Below are 23687 nucleotides of genomic sequence, written 5' to 3'. Positions count from 1 at the left end.
GTGATGGTAACTTTGAATCATCAAAGCATGACACTAACAAACTGTTATCCCAAGCATTTTAAGCAAGGACATGGTCAAACCCAGCTGAAATCAGTCTCATTAAACTCCCTTAATTGGCTCACTTCCGTTCAACAATGGAGAGGCAACCTTGCGACCAGATGCAGAAGGGAGCCAATCATCTTGACCCAGCCAAACTCCTCAGTCCTTTTAATACTAATGTCAGAAGACTTGCCACTGGCTTTAATGAGAGCAAGTCTTGGTCCAGTATCTAATAAAGAGATTATTCACTGTGTAGAGAGATTGTTCCTGCAGTTTGGGAATATGCTTAGCAACCAGTTTTATATAGAAGTATAAAGTCCTAGATAAAAATCTTGTAAGTACCTTCAAAAGAAGGGGATACTTGCATATTCTCTGTATCGGCGTTACTAGATATCCCTCCAACGGTACATCTGTGTTCTTGCATCCTCCAAGGAGCATGCAATTCTAGAGAGTGAACAGTTTCAGAAATTATTAAAAAAATCCCACGGAAATTATCAGATATAAAGACATGGGCATATGCACATAGCAACACTGGCTAGGCTATATATAAATTATATATGTATATGTTAAATATGTGATGAGAAAGGTTTGCAAGACTATCAAAAGAACAGGCTTGAGCACATGCATAGGCGGCTATGTAAACTATCATACATGACAAGGAAGCTGCAATGGTGTTATGCAGGCATCTTCCCTAGGTATCCTCTTCATCCAGTCTGATTAAGAGTGGCCGTTTTTTAAAGTTTAAAAATAAAATACAGTAAATAAAAACGTTAAAAATATGCTCTCACACTTCAATGAACAAAAATAAAATTAGTTGAGAGTGCTATAGGTGCTGTTGGTTCCAAAAGGTGAGTTCGTGACACTAAGTAGCATCAAAGATGTTTGAAAAGTTTGAAAACAGCCATCCTAATACACACGCAGAAAAAAGTCTTCTGTTTACATGCTTCTATATTTAAACCTGATGTGCAATGAATAAAAAATATCCTTAGTCATGGGCTAAAGCACATGCGAGTTTTGACAACACATCCAAGTACGGCAGCAGAGAATACATGAGATATTGGGTGGGAGCCTCCATGAAAAAGCAGCTGAGAGAGAGAGAGAAAAGAATAAGGGCTACTTGAGATAACGAAGTATGCAAGGGACACCACAGCAAATATTTGAAATTGCTGGAATTGAAGTGTAAGTACATAAAGACCTAAAGTAATGACAGAAATTATTTTATAGAGAGATCAGAAGGATTTGTGATGCAACAGTATGAGATAATCTACAGCTTCAAAGAGCAAGATGTCTAAACCAAGAACACTAAACAAAGTAGTTTAACACAGCCAGATGGTATGTTGACGCAGGCCACAAATCTGGATGCAGACACATTGTTGATTAGAACAGACGCTACACAACTGGGTGGCCGCTCTGCTCAGCACGTAACTCACAACACACATATCCCATAACCAACGCTGCTGGGGGATCTCTACACCCACCCTTAAGTGTCTGCTTTGTACCCATGGTTAACCAGCTTCTGTTTTGTCTTAAAGGATCCTTTATCCTAAAGGACCTTACTTAACCTGCCAACAAAAAAAGCTTTACTGATAAAGACCAAGAAAGATAATGGTAATACAGACTATAGGTTTATATAATGTCTGTCTCTATACTTAAAGGCTCAAAAGTTTGGTTTCAGCTGCCGATTATTTATAGGTAGTCATGTCTCTAATGACCTGAACTGTTCTGTCTGGCTTTCAAATCAGTCAGACCTCCTGTTCTCTAGATTAGACTGCTGCCACTTATTCTACATACATGTCCTGAATCTATGAGGGACCCAAAGCACATGTGGCACCCCTGTGCATGCATCCAGGAGTACATGACACTGACACATCATGAACTGCCACAACTGCCCACTTGGCTTCCTTTTTCACAAAATAACCTCTTTGCAATCTTTCACTGGAATATTTTACATTTTGTCTCTGTAGTTGGCATTCACCCCTTCTTCTTGAGTCTGGCCATGCTGCTCCCAATAAGAGAACCACATGTGTGCAGCATCTTAAGTCTGGGGCAAGGTGAGGGACACTGTGTCAACAGCTGAGGACAAATAGGACAACTTTGAAGCTGTTTTTAACAATGAATGGAACATATGGAATAAGAGACTCTTTGCAAAAAGGCAGATGTAGCTTCATGTCACCCTGTACCCCATACAATAAGGAAATTCCCATACTGCTCATTAACTTGGCTGTAAGTAAATGCAGCTAGGAAGAGAGTCAGACCCAGTATTTTTCAAAAATTTTGTGAGCTGCAACAGGACAACTTCACCAAGAACTCTGTCAACAGCGGTAGTGAAAGCCTACTCCATGCTAAAATTAATTAATAAAATTAAATAAAACTTGTGATATTGCCAGCATTGGCATCATCTTTTTTTATAACCATATCTGTGATGCCTTTCTGATAGTGCCGTTTGCTCTCCAGTCCTAAAATGCAACAATCAGATCTGATCACTCTGACATTTGTTGTATCTGAGGGCACCTTCTCAGGCATTTAAGCTCCAGTATAGTAGACCCCACATTTCAAAGCTGAACTTGTTATCACAGGACACACAGAAGGAAAACACAAAAAACATTCTGTACTGAATCCTTCTTTTAAAAATGAATGTCAACTATTAGGAAACTCAGTATTTGCATGGAAACTGGTTTTGCTGTGGGAAAAATCATGAGGACTGTCATACTTAACATTTTAAAACCTCTCCTTATTTGTCTTGTAAAGTGAAAGAATAATTGTGTAGCTGTTTTTTTCACCTCAGATTAACTCAGCATCTAAGATCAGATGGCTACTCTATGATCCATAACAAAACAATTTTTCTGCCTGGTACAGTCATGGCTACAGTACCAGAATATGGATCTTCTCTTCAGAAGTTCTAATGAGTCCTTCAGCTTCCTTTCCCTACTTTCTTTCCCTACCCCTCTTCATATATCTTATTATATTCTTTTTTCTTTCTACAGGCCTGGCTGGATTTACACTCTTGTCCCTTGGCCAGCCAGTTCAAGACACACTGCCTAATGCTGTATTACACATGGATCCAAGTGCAACAGTGAATATATGATGTACACAACCCCTTCCTCTGGAAACACCACCCCCAGCTGAAACTGCCTGCTAACTGCTTGCAGGTGTGCTTGTAGTCGTTACATGGTGGAGGTGACAGTGCTAACAATTCACTGCCCAGTCAAAAAACATTGTTAGAATACCAGTTCAGAGATTATTTACCAAAAGCAATGTCCGCACTGTTCTTATTTTGTTAAGGTCAAGCAGAACTTTCTGTGCCTTCTCATGGTTACTGCAGTATTCATCATAGATACGGAATTTCTCTTTCTGCAGAAACAAAGAAATACATTGCTTTTTACTTGCCATTTTGATTTTTTTTAATTAATAAAACAGGGAATGAACACTTTACAAAGCTGAATAGCTAATACAGTCTTCATTTTGGAAGGTCAGCTCTTCCTCCTACGTTTATGATTTGATGTCCAGACTCAAATTAGAATTATGAACAGTCTGGAAGCATTGATGGGAATTTCAATCACAGGATCGTAGAATACCAGTTTAGAAGGGACCTCAGGGATCATTTGGTTCAACCTTTCTTGGCAAAAGCACAATCTAGACAAGATGGCCCAGCACCCTGTACAGCCACGTCTTAGAACTGTCCAATGTTGGGGAATCCACCGCTTCCCTGGAAAGATTATTCCAGTGGCTGATTGTTCTCATTGTGAAAAATTTTCCTCTTGTGTCCAATCGGAATATTCCCAGCAATAACTTGTACCCATTACCCCATGTGCTTTCCATGTGACTCCTTGTAAAAAGAGAGTCTCCACCTTCTTTGTCGCCACCCTTCAAATACTGGAACATGGTGATAAGGTCTCCCCTAAACCTTCTTTTCTTGAGGCTGAACAAACCCTGTTCTCTCAGCCTTTCCTCACATGGCAGGCTTCCCAGCCCCTTGATCATCTTTGTGGCCCTTCTCTGGACTCTCTCCAGCCTGTCCACATCTTTTTTGTATAGCAGGGACCAAAACTGAACACAGTATTCCAAGTGTGGCCTGACAAGCACTGAGTAGAGTGGGATAATGACTTCTTTATCTCTGCTGGTGTTGCCCTTGTTGATGCAACTCAGCATACTGTCCGCTTTCTTTGCCACAGCAGCACGCTGACATTGTGTGTATTGAGCACACACTCATATTTAGCTTGTAGTCCACCAGGAACCCCAGGTCCCTTTCCACAGAGCTGCTCCACAGCCAGCTAGATCCCAGCCTGTGCTGCACTCCTGGATGATGTCTTCCCCAGGTGCAAGACCTTACATTTATCCTCACTGAACTTCATAAGGTTTTGCTGAAAAATTTCAGAGGCTGGACTATCACAAAAGCACAGCATTAAAAAACAGGAAGAAAAGGCACAATGAGTGGCTTATTTGCTGAGATCATTAACTATTTTGTCTGCAAACACTATTTTGCAAATATGATCTGTACTTCTGCACAGTCATGAACTGATGTTATTCAACTTCTGTAAAATGTTTCCATGAAACATTAATAATTTTCTCCTCCTACAATGAATAAACAAGGACTTTGCAAACAAATAGGACTCTAACCACAGAAAACAACGAAACCTAGACTTCTTGTTAGGCCCACAAACGAAAGCAAACTAACTTGTCCCAATTTTGCAGAGCTCTGTAACACTGGCATCCTTATTTTGCTCCAACAGGAAAAATAATATTCCTAGAAAACAATAACTACAGGACATAGAAACATACTTGTGGAAGTACTAAATTTGTGAGGAATAAAATATCTTCACAGTCCAGAACAATGGAGATATTTTACCCAGCATATGCAATTCTTTGTATAATTTTCACATTTTTGCCTAGCATCAAAGGGGAATAAAAACAAAGTGTATTACTTTTGCTGTTCCATGCAACCCTGATCCTTGGATCTCCATCTCATCTATAAGCACCAGCCTCGCCCACAAAGCAGGGCTGTTTGTCAGCCTGGACTATTTTGGTGAATAGAAAAATGATGAAACAACAAAGGTTTGCCCATTTGATCTGTTCTTTCTTCATTCTCCTCCCCTCTCTTTTTTTTTTGAAATGACAGTAACCAAGAGATGGCCTCGAAGTACTGTACATTATGCCATCAAGTCATATTTCGTCCTCATGTCTATGTACACTCATCATCATGACAGTAATTAACAAAGACCATTAATAAAGGAAAAAAGTGAAATGAGGTTGTAAAAACAGATAGCATACATAATGAAGAAAGCAGGTTCCAACTTCATGCTGCGCATTAGGTTCTGGCTGTAAGCACTCCTCCACCAGGGACAGGAAGTCTTTGTGAACTGCAAGAATATCTTCAATATTTGAAAACAACATCTGCAAAAGAATAAAACATACATAAATAAAACATCAGGTACAAAACGGAAGAAATATGAAATTAGGACACTAACCTTAACTGTCTCTTCTGTGACATTTTTATCCACTTTGGTGGTAGCACATTGGATCATCCGGTGAAGAAAAGCCTGCATGAAACAAGAGAATGAGGAAAAAGTTATTTCAGGAAGACTTGAACAACTTTTGGCATTTTCTGCTTATAATTTGTTTCCCAAATTTCTTATGCTTTGGATACAGAAACACAACAAAATATTATTTGGAATCTAAAACAAGTATTTTATTTATAAATCATTTAGTAGGCCTGTTATCCTAACATGATATAAAACCCTATCTACATAGTGTTAAAAAGAGTTAAACAGTGAAATATTAATGAAGCTGAGAAACTGAACATGTTTTGAAGTACCACTTCCACCCTGTATTCATATTACAATCAAGCAAGAGCAAAATGAGTGATTTTCAAAATCTCACTCCAGCACTTTACAAATTGACTACAAGACAAAGCCAAAATAAGCCACTAATTTCTAAATTAAAACTAGTCAGGAGATACTATTATGAAATATAACTTTCACCATAGTAACCACAGGTAAGATTTCTGATGCATTAATAATCAAACCTATTGTAAAGTAAATTCCCTTAAATAACAGTCAGCTGCACCTGGTTTTGCTTAATTAAACTGTTCCCTCCTTCCTCCCCAAGATCTCATCCTTGGTGATCAAATGAGAATTTAGTAATACCACTAATAAAACACAAAAAGAAGAAGCTTTCTTATATATCACATTTAAGAACTGGACCACAACAAGAAGAGAAGTCATTCCAAAATAAATAAATCACATTTCAGGTACAAAGTATATAATTAATCTTCATTAATTCATTCTGTGACAGACTTGGGTATATTCTGAAGATATCTACACACTGTAGACTAAAATCTTACATTGACAATTCTTCACACAGACATGCATATCCTTTAGTCATTAAAAACTGGCACCACAAGTGCACAAATGTCATGTCTTTCATAACCATTTAGCTCCAAGTCACTGTGCATTATACACTGTACACGAACTCATCTAAATTCTGGCGTGGTGCAAATTCCATAAAAGAGGCAATAAATAACCCCTGTGTGGAAGGATAGCAGTCACAGCATCCCTTCTCTTCTCTCTGCTGGGACTTAAACATTTTCATTCCCAAGCAGTGATCCTTCGTCTGCTGAAGAGGACTATGTAACTGGTGTTACACATTTTTATTACTGAAGAGATAATTCTGTTTATTTCCTGGATAACTAGATTTAAGTTTGGAATACTGCCAGCACATTATATGTTTCATATCACTCTCTACAGGGATATAGATTTTCTACTTCTTTAAACCCCTTTTTTTCCTGACTATTTATGCTTTTTTTCTAATGCTTTATTGATGGTAAAAAATACCATTAATTTATTTGCAGCAGTTAACTGTTGGTGGACGACAGACCTTTATATCCTTCCTTGCTATGAATATCCACAGGGGTTATGGCAAATTTACTGTACACATCGCCTGTACAGTGCACAACCAATCCCACATAGAGAAAGCCTTTGTAACTGTATGACTCTAAATTATTTTTTGAAAGTTTTCACTAAACCAGCCAACAGTACTAAATATACTTCAAATTTGAGAGAGGGGAAAAACAATCACAAGAACTACTTCTGAAACTCACGTCTGTCATCTCTCTCTGTTCACATTATTTCCCCATAGACCAAACATACTGCTCACCCACACTTATGTTATCCCAGAAGATCTTCATTTCCTGTAACTGTGAAGGAAGGTGAACATTCAGTTGGCTGAAGGCGAAACACAAACGATCTCGGAACTGGGGCATTAGTTATTCTCGAGTGATTCAAGACTCTAGCTGAGAGTCGTAAGGTCAAGAAGAGTATACATCAGCTGCAGTAAACAGACCTGTCCAAGCAGCACTGTCCCAGACCCCACATCTGGCAGAGGTTATCAGAAACTGAATCCAGGAAAATCCAAACTCTCGCAGATCCCAGACACAAGTCACTAATTAAGGTAGGAAGGTCTAGGACGACTTCAGTCCCTTCCAGCAACTTGGCACAGGCCCATATGCTATGTTGCTGTACCCTTACTGCACGGGTAGTATAGTCACAATGCCAGTCTTTCCTGAAGATTTGCCACCTGTTGTTCCCATCAGTACAGATTTGCTTCCTGAAAAAGTCACTATGTCCCACAAATCTCTGACTCCATACACACAACACTTCTGTTCTGGGACTTTGCTAGGGAGAACAGACAGGTGTCATCAGACAGGAGGGTGGAGAAGTAATTGCTTTTGTTACAGTGTAAAATAACCTTAATCCAGCACAGTGACTATGGAACTCGTATGAACACAGAGTAGGTCTGAGGGAGAGATGACTATTCAAAAGACTCCAGAATTATCTGAACATCAACTGAGGGCAACCAAGAACAGGTCTTCAAAAATCAGTACACACAGAAAAAGCAGGTCATTTGTAGACACAGCTTTAAGGAGGACCCCAACATAGAAATAACAGACCTTAAAAGGAAAATATATAAGGATGCCCAGAAACTGTGCAGGACTTGACAGCGGCTGAGCTAAGAGAAAAAAGTTTATAGAAGCTTTTTAAGCTAAACTACATAAATTATTACTAACCATAGAAAAAAACACACCTGTGAAAAAATGAAGGAAAAGTAAAATGGACGTTATCAGCCAGTTTATGATTCACTAAAGAACTGGACACACCAAAAGAAGTCAGAAGCTCCTCTGAAATAGCACTGAGTGGTTTCTAAGAATTCTACCATAACTTCAAGTCTGCTGCTCAAAGTCCTGACTCGTTACTGAGCACCATATTACTTGAAGGAGCAAAGCATTACAAATTGCAAGGACACAGCTAAATAGCCCCCGCTCCCGGACTGAGCAAACAGCTGTAGCAATCAATTGGCATACATGGCTCCTGTATTCATCAAAAAAAAAAAAAAAAAGAAAACAACAAAAGAAAAAACCAAAGTGAAAAATCAGCTCTAACTTAATGCAATTTCATTTATCGCACACACATTGTCACTAAGTCATGACTCATCTTTGTTTCCTGGTGCATACTGCACGTCTTGCTGAAGTTACAAGATTCATCTACTTTAGTGTAGATCTGTCTTAGCACAACATCAAGCACAGAGAATAACATGTATCTCTGTGCACGTCAGCATTCCAGACCTTTGTCACCTGCAAAGTCATCTTCAGCTTTCCTAAATCTTTTCAAGTGAATTCCAGAATTTCCCTTAACTTACCTTCAATTCCTAGTTTTCTCAAGCAACAGTAAAGCCATATGGTTTAAACATAACATAATTTTTCATTTTCATCTTGTGCTACCAGCATTCTAGCTATATTGCTATAGTACAGGGGTTCCCCCTTGCAGCACTGCAAATGGAGATCCACTGCCGCTGGCACTCTCTGCCAGCCAGACTCTTGCTGATTTCCTAAATTCAGAGTTGAGAGGCCTCCATGAAACATTCCAGAGGAGCAAGGTGGCTGCGTGCCATAAAGAGCAGTCTAAATTTAAAAGATCGGATGAAGAGGAAAGATAGAAGAAAGGATGTTTGTAATTTACATTAAAAAAAAAAAAATCTTAATCCAATTTCACTTGCCAACTTTTAGAACTGTCTATGGAAAACTTTGACATTCCAGGAATATCCCTGAGTCACTCAGATTGCTACAATCCTTGCCCCCGCAAAGTCTGAGATTGAAATTACAAACCTAAACTTCCTCAAGCATCCTTCTGGAAACTTTGTTAGCACAAAATGGCACCTAAATGATCAGTTTATAGCTGCTTTGCAGAAGGAGAAGAAAAGCCCCAAAATGCTGAGAAAATTCTAAACACAAACAGGCACATCTTTGGAAGTTTGACGATCTTTAGAAGTTTGATGAACTTGCAGACCAAAACGTGGGGTACCAACTAAGCCTTTTGGAATAGGGGAGCAGCTACACGTCAAATATATAAGATAACAGTTTAGGGCTAATGTTCCCTAACTCCATTAGGGACATAAAAACACTATTTCTGGCTATGACTCAGGGTCTCTGTGCCACACTGTAAGGAGGAGGGTAATTCATCTCTACCTTAGAGAAATGTGGCAAAGAATTACACAGCACATTTGGAGAAGATTCCATACTAATAATATCAGTGAAGATAACTAAATAATTTTTTCCACGGTTGTGTATGTGTTGCTTCAAAAGTATTTTGACATACTCTTCTGTACTAGTCCATGTTCTAACTATTTTACCCTTTGCCTGATGCTGCTGTAACACACTACAGGAAACACTGGGACTGAAAAGTCAAACATAAAGACTGAAAATCCAAATTCAAAGAACTACAAAAGAATCTGTTCGCTATGCAAAATAAACGCTAATGTGTTTGCCTGTCTGTTGATCTGCTGCCATTTTGCGAGGCAGCATGTTTCACAGAGAACACACACAGTTCCTGTTATGGGGATTTTACTTCTGGTCTTTTGAAAATAAGAGTAGCGTTGTTGGGTTGTTTGGTGGCAGCTTTTTTTTCCTCTATAGTTGCTCTGTGTGTCGTTGAGAAAAAAAAAAAGAAAATAAAAAAGAAAAACACCACCCCTACATATAGCACAAGAAGCTGCCAACAGCACAAATGACTTCTCTGACATCTGGAATGAAATCAGGGAAGACAAAGAAGTCTGCCTGCAGAGGATTCCCAGGGCACAGAGAGTCTTCGCCTTCTTGATAGATAAGAAATTAAGTCCTGAAATTATATCAGAGCACCTGGATCACAAAATATATGTAACACTTTTTCTGAAAGCGATCATCCTACTTTTGCAAGCCTAAAAAGAAATACTTCTTTATTTGTTTGAAAAAAGAATTAAAGTTGCTTTTTTTTTTCCTCTCAGAATTCTTTTAATATTGTTTCTACCCTTAAATCTATACTGTCATAAATGTAAACAAGATGGACTGCAAAAACATGTATATTTTTAATATGGTCATTTCCTGTATATTTTCACATTAGGAAAACCAGAACAAAAGCACCCAATCTGTCATATTGAAGTCTGCTGCATAAAGCTAGCAAAATGTTTTATACATTAAAACTGAATAAAATTTTATTTTGCAAACTGTCAAAATACAAAATCCTAAAAGAAACACACAACAAGAAAAATATTCGTATATTAAAATTTTTATGCGTTTTCACAAATTTAGAAACACAAAGCTGAAATACTTGTGGTTTTTATGTTTTCTCTTTACATTCTTAGTGTATCTGTAGGCATCTGGGCGGTGGAATATATTTTGCTCTTTTCGCAATATTCAAAATGATCTTAGAGAGAACCCCAAAAGCTATACTTGGGAAGAAAACTGCTCAAGATTATAGGTCACTAGCCAAATGTATTTTCTTATCACGGCTAATTCGGCTCACAAACATTGAGGTAGCATTTTGCCCATCAGTCTGAGTTTTTGCACACTATAATTAATGCACATCATATTCTGGGTCCCAGAAGAACACGATGCTGGTTTTGTTGAAGCACTTTTGCTTGATTTTGCCACCAAAAAAAAAAAAAAAAAAAAAAAATTCAATAGGGAAGACTCCAGCAGCAATAGCAGCTGTGGTAAGGACTGTGTGCTTACCCTCCTCTTCCCATTAACCTGTGCCAGCAGCAGTAGCTGCTCAGGCTGGCTTCTGCTACTGAACAAAAGACTCTTCTCCTCTCTCTAGTAATTCACCAGCTGAGGCACCACCTGTTTCTCCCGTCTTGCCTGCAGAACTGGATGAATCACAAGCAGCAGAGAGAGCATCAGCCAAGGTCAGATATATTCTTTCTCCCTACTGTACCTAGAGCCACTTTCAAAGCTGGCTTCAGATTCTGTTACCTGTAAGGACAGGGGAATAGATGGACCACATCTGCAATACTTTCCTTTCTAGTGCCAATTTCCTTTCCACAACTGACCAAACCATTCCTTTCTCCAGCCATCTGACCCAAAGGGGCATCAGTTTACCTGAATTACTTATTTCCTTAAAGTAAATAAGAACTTTTAGAAGTACACACACACAAGAAAAGGTGATTGAATTGACAAAACACAGATCTTCATAACCTGCTCATACATGATTAACATACTGCCATATTTTGAAATAATTGTAACCCTTTGTCTGTCACGTATAATTTTTTTCTGCTAAAGTTATTCTCTATCATAGCAGAAAATGTATTCCAAGAGATGAGCAAGAAAGCCTTTTCTCACCTTGTCCTGTATCTCGATCTTTATTTCTGCATCTCCCTAGTCACTGACTATTTTTCAACTTTTTACTGCACATCTTGTTCATCCTTTTATGCCCGCTGAGACTCCTAACTCAGTTTTCTCCTTTGACGAGGAAGTACCCCCTCAACTCATCTCCCCCACCTCTAAAATCACCTGAGTTATGACTGTGCTTTCACTTTTGATCCCCTCCTTCCTTTTAGCTCCATAGCAGATGAAAGCAAGAGATTTATAGTCAAAGTCCAGTTTCCCTCAGCCAGGCGGGAAGTCAGATGTCTCCACCCTCTTCCTTGTACTGAAGCCATTCTCAGAAAGATTTAGTACAACCTTTTCCTGACCCAAATGAGAAGATATCTGTTCCCTTTTCTTCCCATATGTCAAGAATCCTGTCACCCATAACCAATATCTTCATATTGGGAAGCTGGTTTTCTGAGGACTAGCTATGCTCTTGCTGGTCAGTACAAGTTCAGTTGATGAATGATGACGGAGTTACTCTCACAACTGCAGTTAAGATCACGCCTAAGTGAACTGCCAAATCAGAGGCTGCATGTCAGGTTGGCTCACACATACTGCTGCAATCTGAAGCCACGTGCAGCATCTATATTTTTTCTTGATTAAAATATAGCTTAACTAGAGCTTTAGAGAAAGGCTATACATTGGCATAAGGGATGAATGCCCATCTGCGAGCTGAGCAGAAGGCAGAGTCTGTCAAATGCTTTTGGCAAGTATTTTATGCAACATGAGCTGCTGGTAACCTGGTTCTTATCCCATTAAAAATGCAAACAGGTTAGATTCTGGTCTCAGCACCACCAACGGACAGTTTTTGGAAGGGTAAGGGGAAAAGAGGGATTTGCCTGTCCCGTGTGAATTTCTGAACAGACTGCTGAGATTGCAACAGATAAACCAACCGAACAAGGGGCGTCCGTATCAATAAAGAATAAAATGTTTCCGCAGCATGTTTGTGAAGAAAATACAAGACTAATCCTTATTGTATTTTATTGCCTTTTGAAGATTTCCTGATGAAGAAAAAGATACTCTGGATTGAAAAATGTTCACATGTATGTGGAATTCCCTCTGGTAATATGTCATATGATCCTGTTGGTGCATTTTACAAACTGAGTAATATGCTGCTAGTCATACAGCTGCTCTTGTACAACTCCAGCAGGAATGGAAAAGAAATGACATCTACAAAGTTTACCTCTCATAAAAGTCAGCAGTTTCCTGAATTTACAGAACACTAGGTTCTGACCGGGAAATCTCAGTGAATTCAGCTGTGTTCACTACCACCAAATCCAAACAAAAGAAACTAGGAAACCTTAGTGCAGTTGTAGATCTGGAAGTAACAGTATGTTCCTATTAAACAGCGATCATAATCAGAACAGAATTCATACATTTTAAAGCTTTCTTCTTCATAGTATAGTTTCTGCTCCTTTTATCCAGACATGTATGCTTATTCTAATAAATAATAAAAATATTTTCTTGAATTTGCATTTAATTTTTACTCCAAAAATGATTGTTTTTCTAAACATTTCTTTTTAGTAGGAGAACACCAGTCTGAAAGAATTAAACTTTTCCAAGACATTTTGGAGACAACTTTAAAATTCTACACATCAAAATATATTTCTTTTCAGTTTAAAGCATCTCATGAGCTTCAGAAAGTCTAAAATGGTCAAGATGAGAAATACGTTTGTCACAATTACCCCTCTGAATTAATCTTTTGGATTTTCTGATTCAATTTGATATAGAAATCTTGAAAATATTACCAGAAAGTCATTTTCTGCTGATCCCCCTTCGTCTTTCCAAAGTTTAACACGTTTAAAAACAAGTATGAGTCTTTTGTGACTCAAAAATATCCATGAGAATTAAAGAAGCCATAATCTTTATCATTAATTATGAGAAACCTGAAATAACACATCATATCCTTACTTTCAGAATTAAAATTTAAAGCTGAATAAGGGAGGACAGCTGACTCAGCACCAATGAAAATGCAATATTAAGTCATTAATGATTAAGGCAGTTAATTAAAAAAAACCGTTTTACCTATAAACTGAGAAAAATTGAAGCTATGACAGGTGATCATAATGGAAGCCCACTGAACCCTTTTTACATGCTCAGTTTTCAACACAACACATTTTTTTCTAATATTGGATTGCACAGTCCTTAATTGAGTTTATTTAACATTTAATGTGGTTAGATGCTAATTAAGAATTAGAGTGTTTGAGAGTTCTAAAATTTTTATTGCAGAGTTGTATAAATAAAGTGTACTTCTCAAATACTATTTAGTGCCAATTCTGTCTGCCATTTGTATTTGCACACTTATGCCAAGAAAAACACGAAGCACGGGAGAGGATGAAACAGCAGTTTTCTAACCCAATTTCAGTTCTTCACAAAGTCTACCGTGAAGCTGTGAGTACAATACTTCTAAAAAGTGTCCTCCTGATCACAGAAAAAAGCAGAAACATCCCATTTAAGTTCTTTTCCAATCAGTAGAAATCAGAATGGTTCCCTACATAAGGAAACCTCTCTTATGTCTGGGATATATACTCCTAATTCCTATCACCTGCCATTTAAATAGGTCCTGAGATAATCAAATGGCACAAAGTTAAGAGGCTCATAGGCTACGACACCTCATTTCATGTAACAGTCATGCCACATTTCTGAGTCTTAATAAGACAATAGTCTTATTTCGGAAAAATTCCCAGACAATGATATATACTCTGGCTTCTCCTAAAAATACAACAAACTGAGAATCTGCATAATCAAAAGACATCCAGGTCCATGCTATGATGATGTTGCTATTCAAATGCGTTTTGAAACATCTTCAAGGCGACATAAGGCTTTAAGAAAACTGTATTACTTAAAATTACTTATTTCACAGAGAATTAAGATGCTCTTGGCTTCTGAACTCATTCAGCCACTAGTTTAGCAACACAGACAGTACCGCAGAATTACTAAATAAATACAAACTGTAAATCATAAAATGCCATGAAAACATAGCAAATATCCCGACCAAAAGCAAGACTTTACTACTGTCAGCAAAAGCTAGGGTATACAAAAAAAGCATCAGAGAGAGCGAGCTCCCAAGAAGTACAACAAAAATTAAAGTTAATCCACACTTTTACAGTTATCCCAAGCACACTTAATTCTGCCCAACAACTTCAGAGAAACAATGTACCAGAACAGCCAAAGCAGCCAGAATGGTCATTAAAGTAGGCTTTAACGATAGCCCCCATGAACAAAGTGGCTGAAGCATCTCCAGAATTTGATCCTTAATTTGAAATCCAAGATGCTACAGCCCGCACTTTGGATTAGAACCATTCTGACAGCAGATCGTCTTAACAGCAATTCTCTTTCTATGCAGACACGTAGATCAGTTAATTTTTGATGCAGATGTTCAAGGACATATTTGAATTCAGGTAGATAAACCAAGCAGAAGTTCTATATGCCTGCCTGGGTAAAATTACATGGGTTTGCAGTTTTAAATTTCTTCTTCCATCCCACCCCTCTTTTGTAAGACTGTGAAATTCTCAAAATTTCATCAGAAAACCAGATCATCTTCACAAGAGAATCCAAACACAGAGAGTGGGATCTCTTTGTATATATGTCAGCAGTTTCAGCTGTAACGTATTTCTCTATCCAGCTGTAAATTTAGCCACAGACTACTTTTGAAGATAATATTAATAATAGTGGTGGGTATTTAAGAAAACACAGAAACACACATGATTACTTATATGTAAAGGAACAATTTACAGAGAATTATACCTATTCTTGCTGTACCATCACGTAGTACAAAACGTCATCAGACAAATACAGTCTTATTGCACTTGTATAAAACAACTTCAAATCTTTAATATTTGTTTAAACTCAAAGCTCCTTCTATCACTCCTAGTTTTCACACTTTAAAATTTTTAATGAAATGTAACACTGTGATATGAATGCCCCCTGCCATCCCAAACCAGGAAATAGCCAGTCTACAAAACCCAAGCTCCATTAACTGCTACCAACCGCAGCTTATATAGCACTTGCACCTTACACCATTTTTGTCAGATGTTGGAAATGAAACCAACTTAAAAGACGTCTCAACAGTAATGGGATCATCTTGTCAACCAGTCAATGAACCCTTCCCAGGGCAACACACAAGACTGAATTCACTCATACTGGTAAGCAAGGCTGACCAAAGCAGTTCTTTCCAGTAAGGCTGACCAAAGCCATGGTAATTTCTTAAGGCAAGAAGGTCTGAAAAAGAAAGAATAATTTCAAAGGAGAAACACACAACTTTATTATAAGAAGCTGGCAAACACTGTATCTCCTGGAATATTTTGCCTAAATTTTAACTTCTTTTTCTTGGGAAATGATCAAGAGTAGAAAGGTTGAACAAACTCAACAACTAGCCTACTCTGCAAATTGCAAACTGGTTGCAGCAGTGAACTGAGGTTTACAGTTTCTGTGTACCGGCACAGACCCAGCTCTCAGGTTTGCAGGGCCAGACCCCCAGCACTTCTGATTCAGGATCCCACAGGAATCAGTGACATTCAATGCAAGAACATGACCCCATTCAACTGGATCTTACTGCAGTGTAAAAGGGTTAAATTACAACCAGGAATGATTCTACACTGAAGACATTCTGACGACAAGAAATGGGCTTAAAATTCACCTTGAAAAACTAAAAGTATTTTAATTAAAATACATTAATTTTTTTTAAAGTATTTAATAGACACTGCAGTGACACATGTATACTTACATGATTTGTGACTTTAAACTCCCATTTCTGACCAAATATTTTAAAGTTTGGGGGAAAAAAAATTCTTGTATCGTCAATGGAAAAGAAGTATGATTATAGCTACGTAAGTCTTGCAACCTGGCTTAAAAAACTGACTTTTTACTTCAAATCAGATCTTAAATATAAAGAATAAAATCAGTAAATGAGGAAACTACTGGCTTCTGAGGATTAGATGCCAATGTTAGTTGTCTTACCTCTATCCGAACAAGAACACAACCATACCAAAATTTAAATTATTTTATTTTGCACACAGCTTCATACAAACAAAAGATTGTTATATGCCCCTATTGCCTGCCATGAATTGGTCTCATGAATTTTCATCTGCCTATAAGGTTTTGAGTCAATTTCCATGGAAATGCAATCATTAATGTTTTCCTGGCTTATATTTGATTCATGAGATGCTTCAACTCTGCAAATGCAAAGAATAGTTCGCCTTTAATTTCTTTATTGGCTTGATAAGTATCAGAACGAGTATAAGATCTAAAAAATTTAGCTGTCTGACTTTTTTTCTTTATGCTGCCATCTAAACATCTGCCAAACATTAATTATATCACAGGATATTTGCATGCTAATCTCAGTTTACATCCATCAAAGAGGTTTAATTTCTTGAAGGATATAATGATCACCAAGGGCATGATTTTAGAAAAATATATGGAGTATGTTCACATCCAGAATAGAGCTGCAGGAGTAAAGACATACCATTTGAATTTATACACACTAGCTGGATTGCCCTACTGTCAAACAAATTCATAATATCAAGAAATATGGACCTGGATCCTACGTGCATGCTGGGGAGAAATAACCCCACAGCCACACTCACAGGCTTTAGTTCTGTCATTGGTCCTTTCTTTTCTCCTTTCCCTATTCAAGCACAGACTTTTTTTGTAGGTCTTGTGTAGGTCTATATACAAAGCCTGTCTTCGGCTTTGATGAGTTCCCAGCATAATTGCACAATTTCACTGAACCGTCTGTGAAGCATGTGTTCTTCAGGAACACAAAGATTGCATGGCTGTTCTTGCTCCTTTCTTTAATTTTTGTAAGGGAACAGAAGACAAAACCTGATTACAATACAATTTTAGTTGCCTTCTTAATGAAATTTTTTGTTTGAAGGCTGGGACCTTACGACGAGAGAGCTTATTATTACATTTTCCTGAAATAAGAGCCTCAATTTTTTAGGTTATAGTCAAAAGCTTTAAATCATCATCCACTTGAAGCAGGGAAGATTTGGAGATTTTTTTTTAGATATTATATCTGTAAAAAATAGTACAGGAAAAACTGCCACTCCCAATCAGTACGCAGGGACAGCTTGTAAGAGTGCTACTTAAGTTAAAAAGGAAAATATTCAGCTGTCACAAAATCACACGAACCAGCCTCCTCACCAAACTACCTGCACCATAACTGCAGACAAGTACCAGCAGAGCACATTGGTGGCAACTGCCGTCTGCTACTACTCAACGGTGTCTGGCAGTGCTGAATACTGCTCGTACCAGGACAAAAACTTCTTCACCGAAAGGGTTGTCAGGCATTGGAACAGGCTGCCCAGGGAGGTGGTTGAGTCTCCATCCCTAGAGGTATTTAAAAGAAGGGTAGACGTGGTGCTTGAAGATATGGTTTAGTGGTGGACTTGGCAGTGATAGGTTAGCGGCTGGACTTGATGATCTTAAGGGTCTTTTCCAACCTTAACTATTCTATGATTCTATGATACTGCTGCTTACCAAGACACTCACACTGATAACACAAGCAACTGAAGTCTCAGAGAGTCTTTCCACATAAGGTTACATAAGGATATGGAACTTTTTTTTTTAATTTCAGTCATGAATTTGCTGTGAGGAATGTACTTTCAGTTCCTACTCTCCAAAGAAAAAAATAATTGTCTAAACCATTCAAAACTCCAGATACCAGACTTCTAAGAACAACACAAGGGAACAATGGTTTTAGTGGGACCAGGAAATCAAGAAACCATAAATAAATATTAAGTATTGTGTTCCACCATCTTCAATAGCATTGGATCCTGCAGTCCTTCCTCTGGGTGAGGAAATGACGCCTCCGCAAGTCTTCCTCATGTCCATAATAGACCACTGTAGTTTGCCATACCTGGGCAAACAGCAGGCATTGAACTTGCAGCCGGTGAGCCACACACTGGCCCATCTGCTGGGCAGTAAAAGCCACTGTGACCACAGATTCATTTCTTGACTACAACGTGCTGCTCCTCCACTACAAAGCCTGATTTCTCCTTTTTCAGGAACAGGGTACAGCTGTCTCAGAGATGACCAAGCCATCTAAGCTATGGCACTGCATGAATGTAGGGGTAGAGTTAGCCTGAAAAGGCAGGCAAAATAGCTTGAGGAGCAATACCATGGCTAGGGAGCAGCGTTAGGAGGACAGCTGATGATGCCGAGATCAAGTCTGACAGTCTTCAGGTCTATCCATGATCTTTGTAGAAACCTCTTCATCTTCCTTCTCTTAGATCCTGCCCACAGGAAGGACCAGCAGCAGGGAGGCAAGTGAGGCAGCGAGGCCAAGGAAAGATGTTCTCTACTAATGTCATTCCAGATGTGCAGTATTCACAATTACACCATAAATGAAAGGAGGAAAAAAGCAAAACTTGCAGGAAAACAGGTTCGCTTCCAATTAGGAAGAACAAGCCCAGAAGAAGAATTAATACTTCACACGCACAAATGAAGAAGACACTACACTAACAAGCTGAAGTCCTGTCAGAAAGAAGCAAAATGAAAAGTAGATTCCTTGGTCTTTCAGGATTAATCTTACTTTTCCCAAAGTGCCTGTTAAAAAGTTACTCATTGCTAGACTTAGACTTTTTCCAGTGGCATGTGAAAGAAACTGGGATGAGTACAGAGGAAAAGCTGCTAAATCCAGAGTAAGAAACTTTCCACAAGGTTTTTTGGTTTTTTTTGTAGAAGAGACAGAGTTTAATTTCAAAATATTTTTCTAGCCTCTTCTACTGTGAAGACTGCAGTGCAATGATTTACAGAATGGATGCTATCTCTATACACAAACAAAACCATAATTCCCATGAGATTTGACCTTCACCTTCCATCCAGAAATAGTATGGCAAATTACATAGCAGCAGCAGCCCACATCCTTAAAATATGTTTGACTGAATTATGGAACTAAGCGCTAGTCTTGACTTCTCAAGTTTGCAAGGGACTGAAACTAACTAGAAGAATAAAATACACAACTAAAGCAAACAATTGTTTGTTAGAAAACAAATTTCAGCAACTAAATGGTGATGCAGTTGTATGTACTGTTGAATTTGTTCTAGTTAAAAAGAGGAGCTAAAAAAATGCTGAAACCAACTTATCATTACATCAACTTGAGCAGTGAACTACAAGCTGTCAGGAAGTTTATCATCCTGTTTGCTGACTATAATTTGGTTTGTTGTGTTTTGTTACTGTGTTCCTGTTCCTTCAACTCACGTCCTCCAAACAGGGCAAGCATTGGAGTCTCACTGCCTATACTCCAAACACTTACCCAGCCCCTATACTTTCTTATCTTATTATTAAGAGTGTTGTAGGGCAGAAACAGCTTCACATTTTCCCTCAAATCTGAGGGAATGAGCAGACCTGGGGCTCATTTGGCTAGAGAAAGGTAACAAAAATGCACCTACATGAAAAGCATCCTAAATATACTGGACATTTACTGACCAAACTTGGGGCAAATATTTAGGTAACAGGATGTGAATCTGATCCATTATCATTTAAAGAGAAAAAACACTGCTGGTTCAACAAATAAAATAAATTGAAGTTTGCAATTAGGCCTCTATTTTTTTGGATGTTATGTTACATTTTAATCCTATTTTTAACATTATTTTTTATGGACTTTCCTTTCCATTAGTACAGTACTTTGCCAGAATTACCATCCACAAATGTGCAGAAGAAAATCACAAATCCACAACACAGTCTCAGTATTGTCACTACCATTTTTGCCACAAGAGCAAGGATAACCCTTTGATGACCAACATGGGATACTGCTCACTACATAATTGATTTTCTCCTATCATTTGAATCGTTTTCTGCAAATTCTGTTCCAAGTCCAGGATAATGCGATTAACTCTACCACACAGGAGCTAAGGAAAAATTTAAATCCTTATCGGTAATACTGTAAGCCTCCTCTCGATGACCAACTCAAAAGCAGCAACTTTTGAAATACAATAGTCATCACAGGAAACTGAGCTCCCTTATTAATAAGATAAATCAGCTGAACAACATGAGTTCACAGGTTAGCATGAAAGAAAAACTAATTTGGTATTAGGGAATATTTCCTTCTCTCTTTTGTAGTCTCTGCCACTATCTACAAAGCACAATAAGCACGCATCATATTTTACTTTCTGCATAAAGAAAGTCAGCATCCAGGAGTAAGAACACTGAACAGAAAAAATTTCAAGGAGGTCTGATAACATGGCAAATACCACACACTTTCTGTCTGAACCCTGAGTAGATGGCATCCTGGTCATATAAAATAGAGAAATATAACATTCTTTGTAACAGAAAACCCTTCCAGAGGTGCCTCCATTTAGCCTTAAGGTCAACCTGGCAAGGTTGTAGTGGACAGAGCTGTCATATACAAAGGTGGAAATTTAGACATCCGGGGAGCTAAAGGGAACTCATAGACACAGGACCCCTTCTGGAAGCACCAGAAGGCTTGTCTCATTTTCCAAAGGGATGGGTGACATCCAGATATTGTTTTTCAAATACCCTTTTAGACAGCAATGAAACTTCTTTTCCATTGTCATCCAAAGAAATTGACCAAAGGAAAAGAGCACAATTTCCTGCCTATTTTGAAAAATCAGAGTTCACCTAAGGAACAAAGGAGGGTGGAGGCCCTAACACTACTGAGTCCTTCTGGACCAGAGTAAGTGCTCGGAAATAGGCAACACTCTCAGCATGCTGACCTAAAGCAACCAGATCACACTCAAATAAATAAGCCTGACAGACAAATGAAAAAATAAGAAGTCTCCATGTGCAGAAGAGGGGGGCCAAACTGAAGATAAATCCCCAGTGAAGATAGAGCTACTCCTGGCTGAGCTACCCCCAAGCAGCTGAACACATCAGGCATGCTTTGTGATGCAAACACAGAGGATTTAATGGCCAATGTAATTTTCCTGGTCATGTGATGTTATCTAGCACTGCACTGTGTATTTTCAGACAGATAGTGGCCTTGGCCATGGGCCTTTTTTCAAGGGCTAAGGCAGGAAAAGGATCAGATTAACAGCTAGATCAGACTGAGAAGTCAACCAAAGTACATATCCTGTCTCTTAAACATCTGGTATGTGAACGGGGAACAATGATTAGCATTGCTTTACACAAATATCTACCTACGCAACTAATTATCCTCAAGAAAACAGGACTAAATCATTCCATAAATACCCCACAATAATATGTATTTTTATTTTCTCTTCCAAAATGAGACATCTATTTGAAAAGATTTCATAACCTGCTCCCATTCAGTAAATGGGCAAGAATATTCTAATTGCACAGCCACCTTCCCCACAATACCCATTTTTGCCAAATTTGTTCTACACATGAAAAATTCCAGAAGCAAAATTCTGGATTACAGCGCACTGTAAACCCAGACGGGTTTCTGAATGCACCTTGCACAAGTGCCTGTGCAATGCTGTCAGTCCATCCTAACAGCTACTCGACACTCTTCACTTGAGCAGTGTAAGGTCTAGAAATTTCCCAAACTCAAGAACAAGTAAAGTTGTCAATAGCCATGGGCCTCTCATTTCTACATACTCAGATTCTTACATGGTCCTCCCAGGCTACTCTATTAGGGAATCCTCTGAGAAAACAGAACAAAACAAAGCAAATCTCTCTTCTTCATGAAATGTTCAGCGTTTATTGAAACTGAATGCATGTTTCTGCTCACCACAAGGGAGAAAAAGGACCTGCTTGCTTAGTGTATTTGCCCTGTTTTGTTCGTGTCCTAGATAACAGAGGACCTGAGGCGAAGTTCTGCTCTTACTTCTGCAAAGAGCACTTTTCCAGTTTTCTCCATTAACTCCATGATCTAGATCAAACTCTTAAAGGTCACATATTGTGTCCCAAAGCCTCCATCTCAGCAAGCAAGCGGACTACTGGGTTTCCACTGGATCACACAATATAACGTCGGACAGGCAAATGGAGGTTTCAAAAAGTCCAAAACCTCCTCTGTATCCAGTAGGAAGTCAAAACCATAGGGCTGGTTTTGAGCAAGGTGTTCCTGGTAATTCGTAGATAGCCAGGTTGCTGAGCTATGGCCTATTTAAAACTATTTCAGATTAGGTAGTAGAATTTGTACAATTCAGATAAAGTAATGGAGTATGAACGAGCTTGGCCCACAGTATGGACAGCCGGTGCAATGTTCATACGAAAGGTCCCACGATCACCAGTAGAAAACTATCAGCAGTTCCTTCAGGCTATTTGGTCTCACAATCTCCTGCGCTGTGAAAATCCACACAAAAGTCTGAAGTGCCTTGTTTCTGAGATTCCTGGCCACTAGAGACAAGCCAAGTAGACACAGTCTTCCCAGCTACTATGTTTAGACTATGCATGTGCTCTGCAATCCCCACAAATGCCAATGGATTAATTTTCAACCACGGGAAAAACATCTTCAGCTTTACTGTTTGCTACTGGTTGCAGCAAGTGCAAAACTGCAACAACTTGGATAGGAAGGAGGACCTACACACATCCGCTTTTGCCTTGCTTCCATGAACCAAGTGTTGCTCTCAGGAAAGTACTACACACCTAGTCACCAATTTCAGTGAAGAAATGTCTTTGAAAAGATTAAATTTTAGTCATCAGTTTGCAACGTTTATCCTGAGTTGACAAATTTTGTTTATTGACCACTATATGAATAACTTACTTGAATGACATTTTGCTAAAAGCTGACTTTTCACTGTGCTTCAGCGCACGCATACAGGACTACCACTCCAAAGTACTTTGCTAGCAGTCTTCACAGTCACAGAAACTGATAAAATGTGTCAAATATATCAACTGTTATCAGATCCACTACCACAGTAAATAAAATCAAGACATTCTAAGTACAAAATATCAATAGGTTTTTCTAGCCATTTAACAGTGATATGGGCCATATCAGAAACTGTCTGGGTAGCAATTACTAAGGCTTCAGAAGCTCACAGCAGACTTCCTGCCTCATCAGTTATTTTAAATCCAAGAAATAATAAGCGCTTTCTTTAGAATTCCT

General features: G+C 38.5%; 1 protein-coding gene across 1 annotated transcript in view; it reads right to left on the bottom strand.

Moving 5' to 3' along the window:
• PREX2 (phosphatidylinositol-3,4,5-trisphosphate dependent Rac exchange factor 2) overlaps positions 1–23687 on the bottom strand; it is a 186277-nt gene that overhangs the window by 129125 nt on the left and 33465 nt on the right. The window contains exons 2-5 of the mRNA XM_075085197.1: positions 5505–5576; positions 5308–5430; positions 3286–3390; positions 382–483 (exon numbers count right to left, since the gene is read on the bottom strand). Coding sequence (XP_074941298.1) covers positions 382–483; positions 3286–3390; positions 5308–5430; positions 5505–5576 — 402 coding nt within the window. The remainder of the gene's footprint in view (positions 1–381; positions 484–3285; positions 3391–5307; positions 5431–5504; positions 5577–23687) is intronic.

The sequence above is a fragment of the Phalacrocorax aristotelis genome, chromosome 2, assembly GCF_949628215.1.
Source record: "Phalacrocorax aristotelis chromosome 2, bGulAri2.1, whole genome shotgun sequence".
Lineage (NCBI taxonomy): Eukaryota > Metazoa > Chordata > Aves > Suliformes > Phalacrocoracidae > Phalacrocorax > Phalacrocorax aristotelis.
This window is presented reverse-complemented; position numbering and strand designations above follow the sequence as displayed.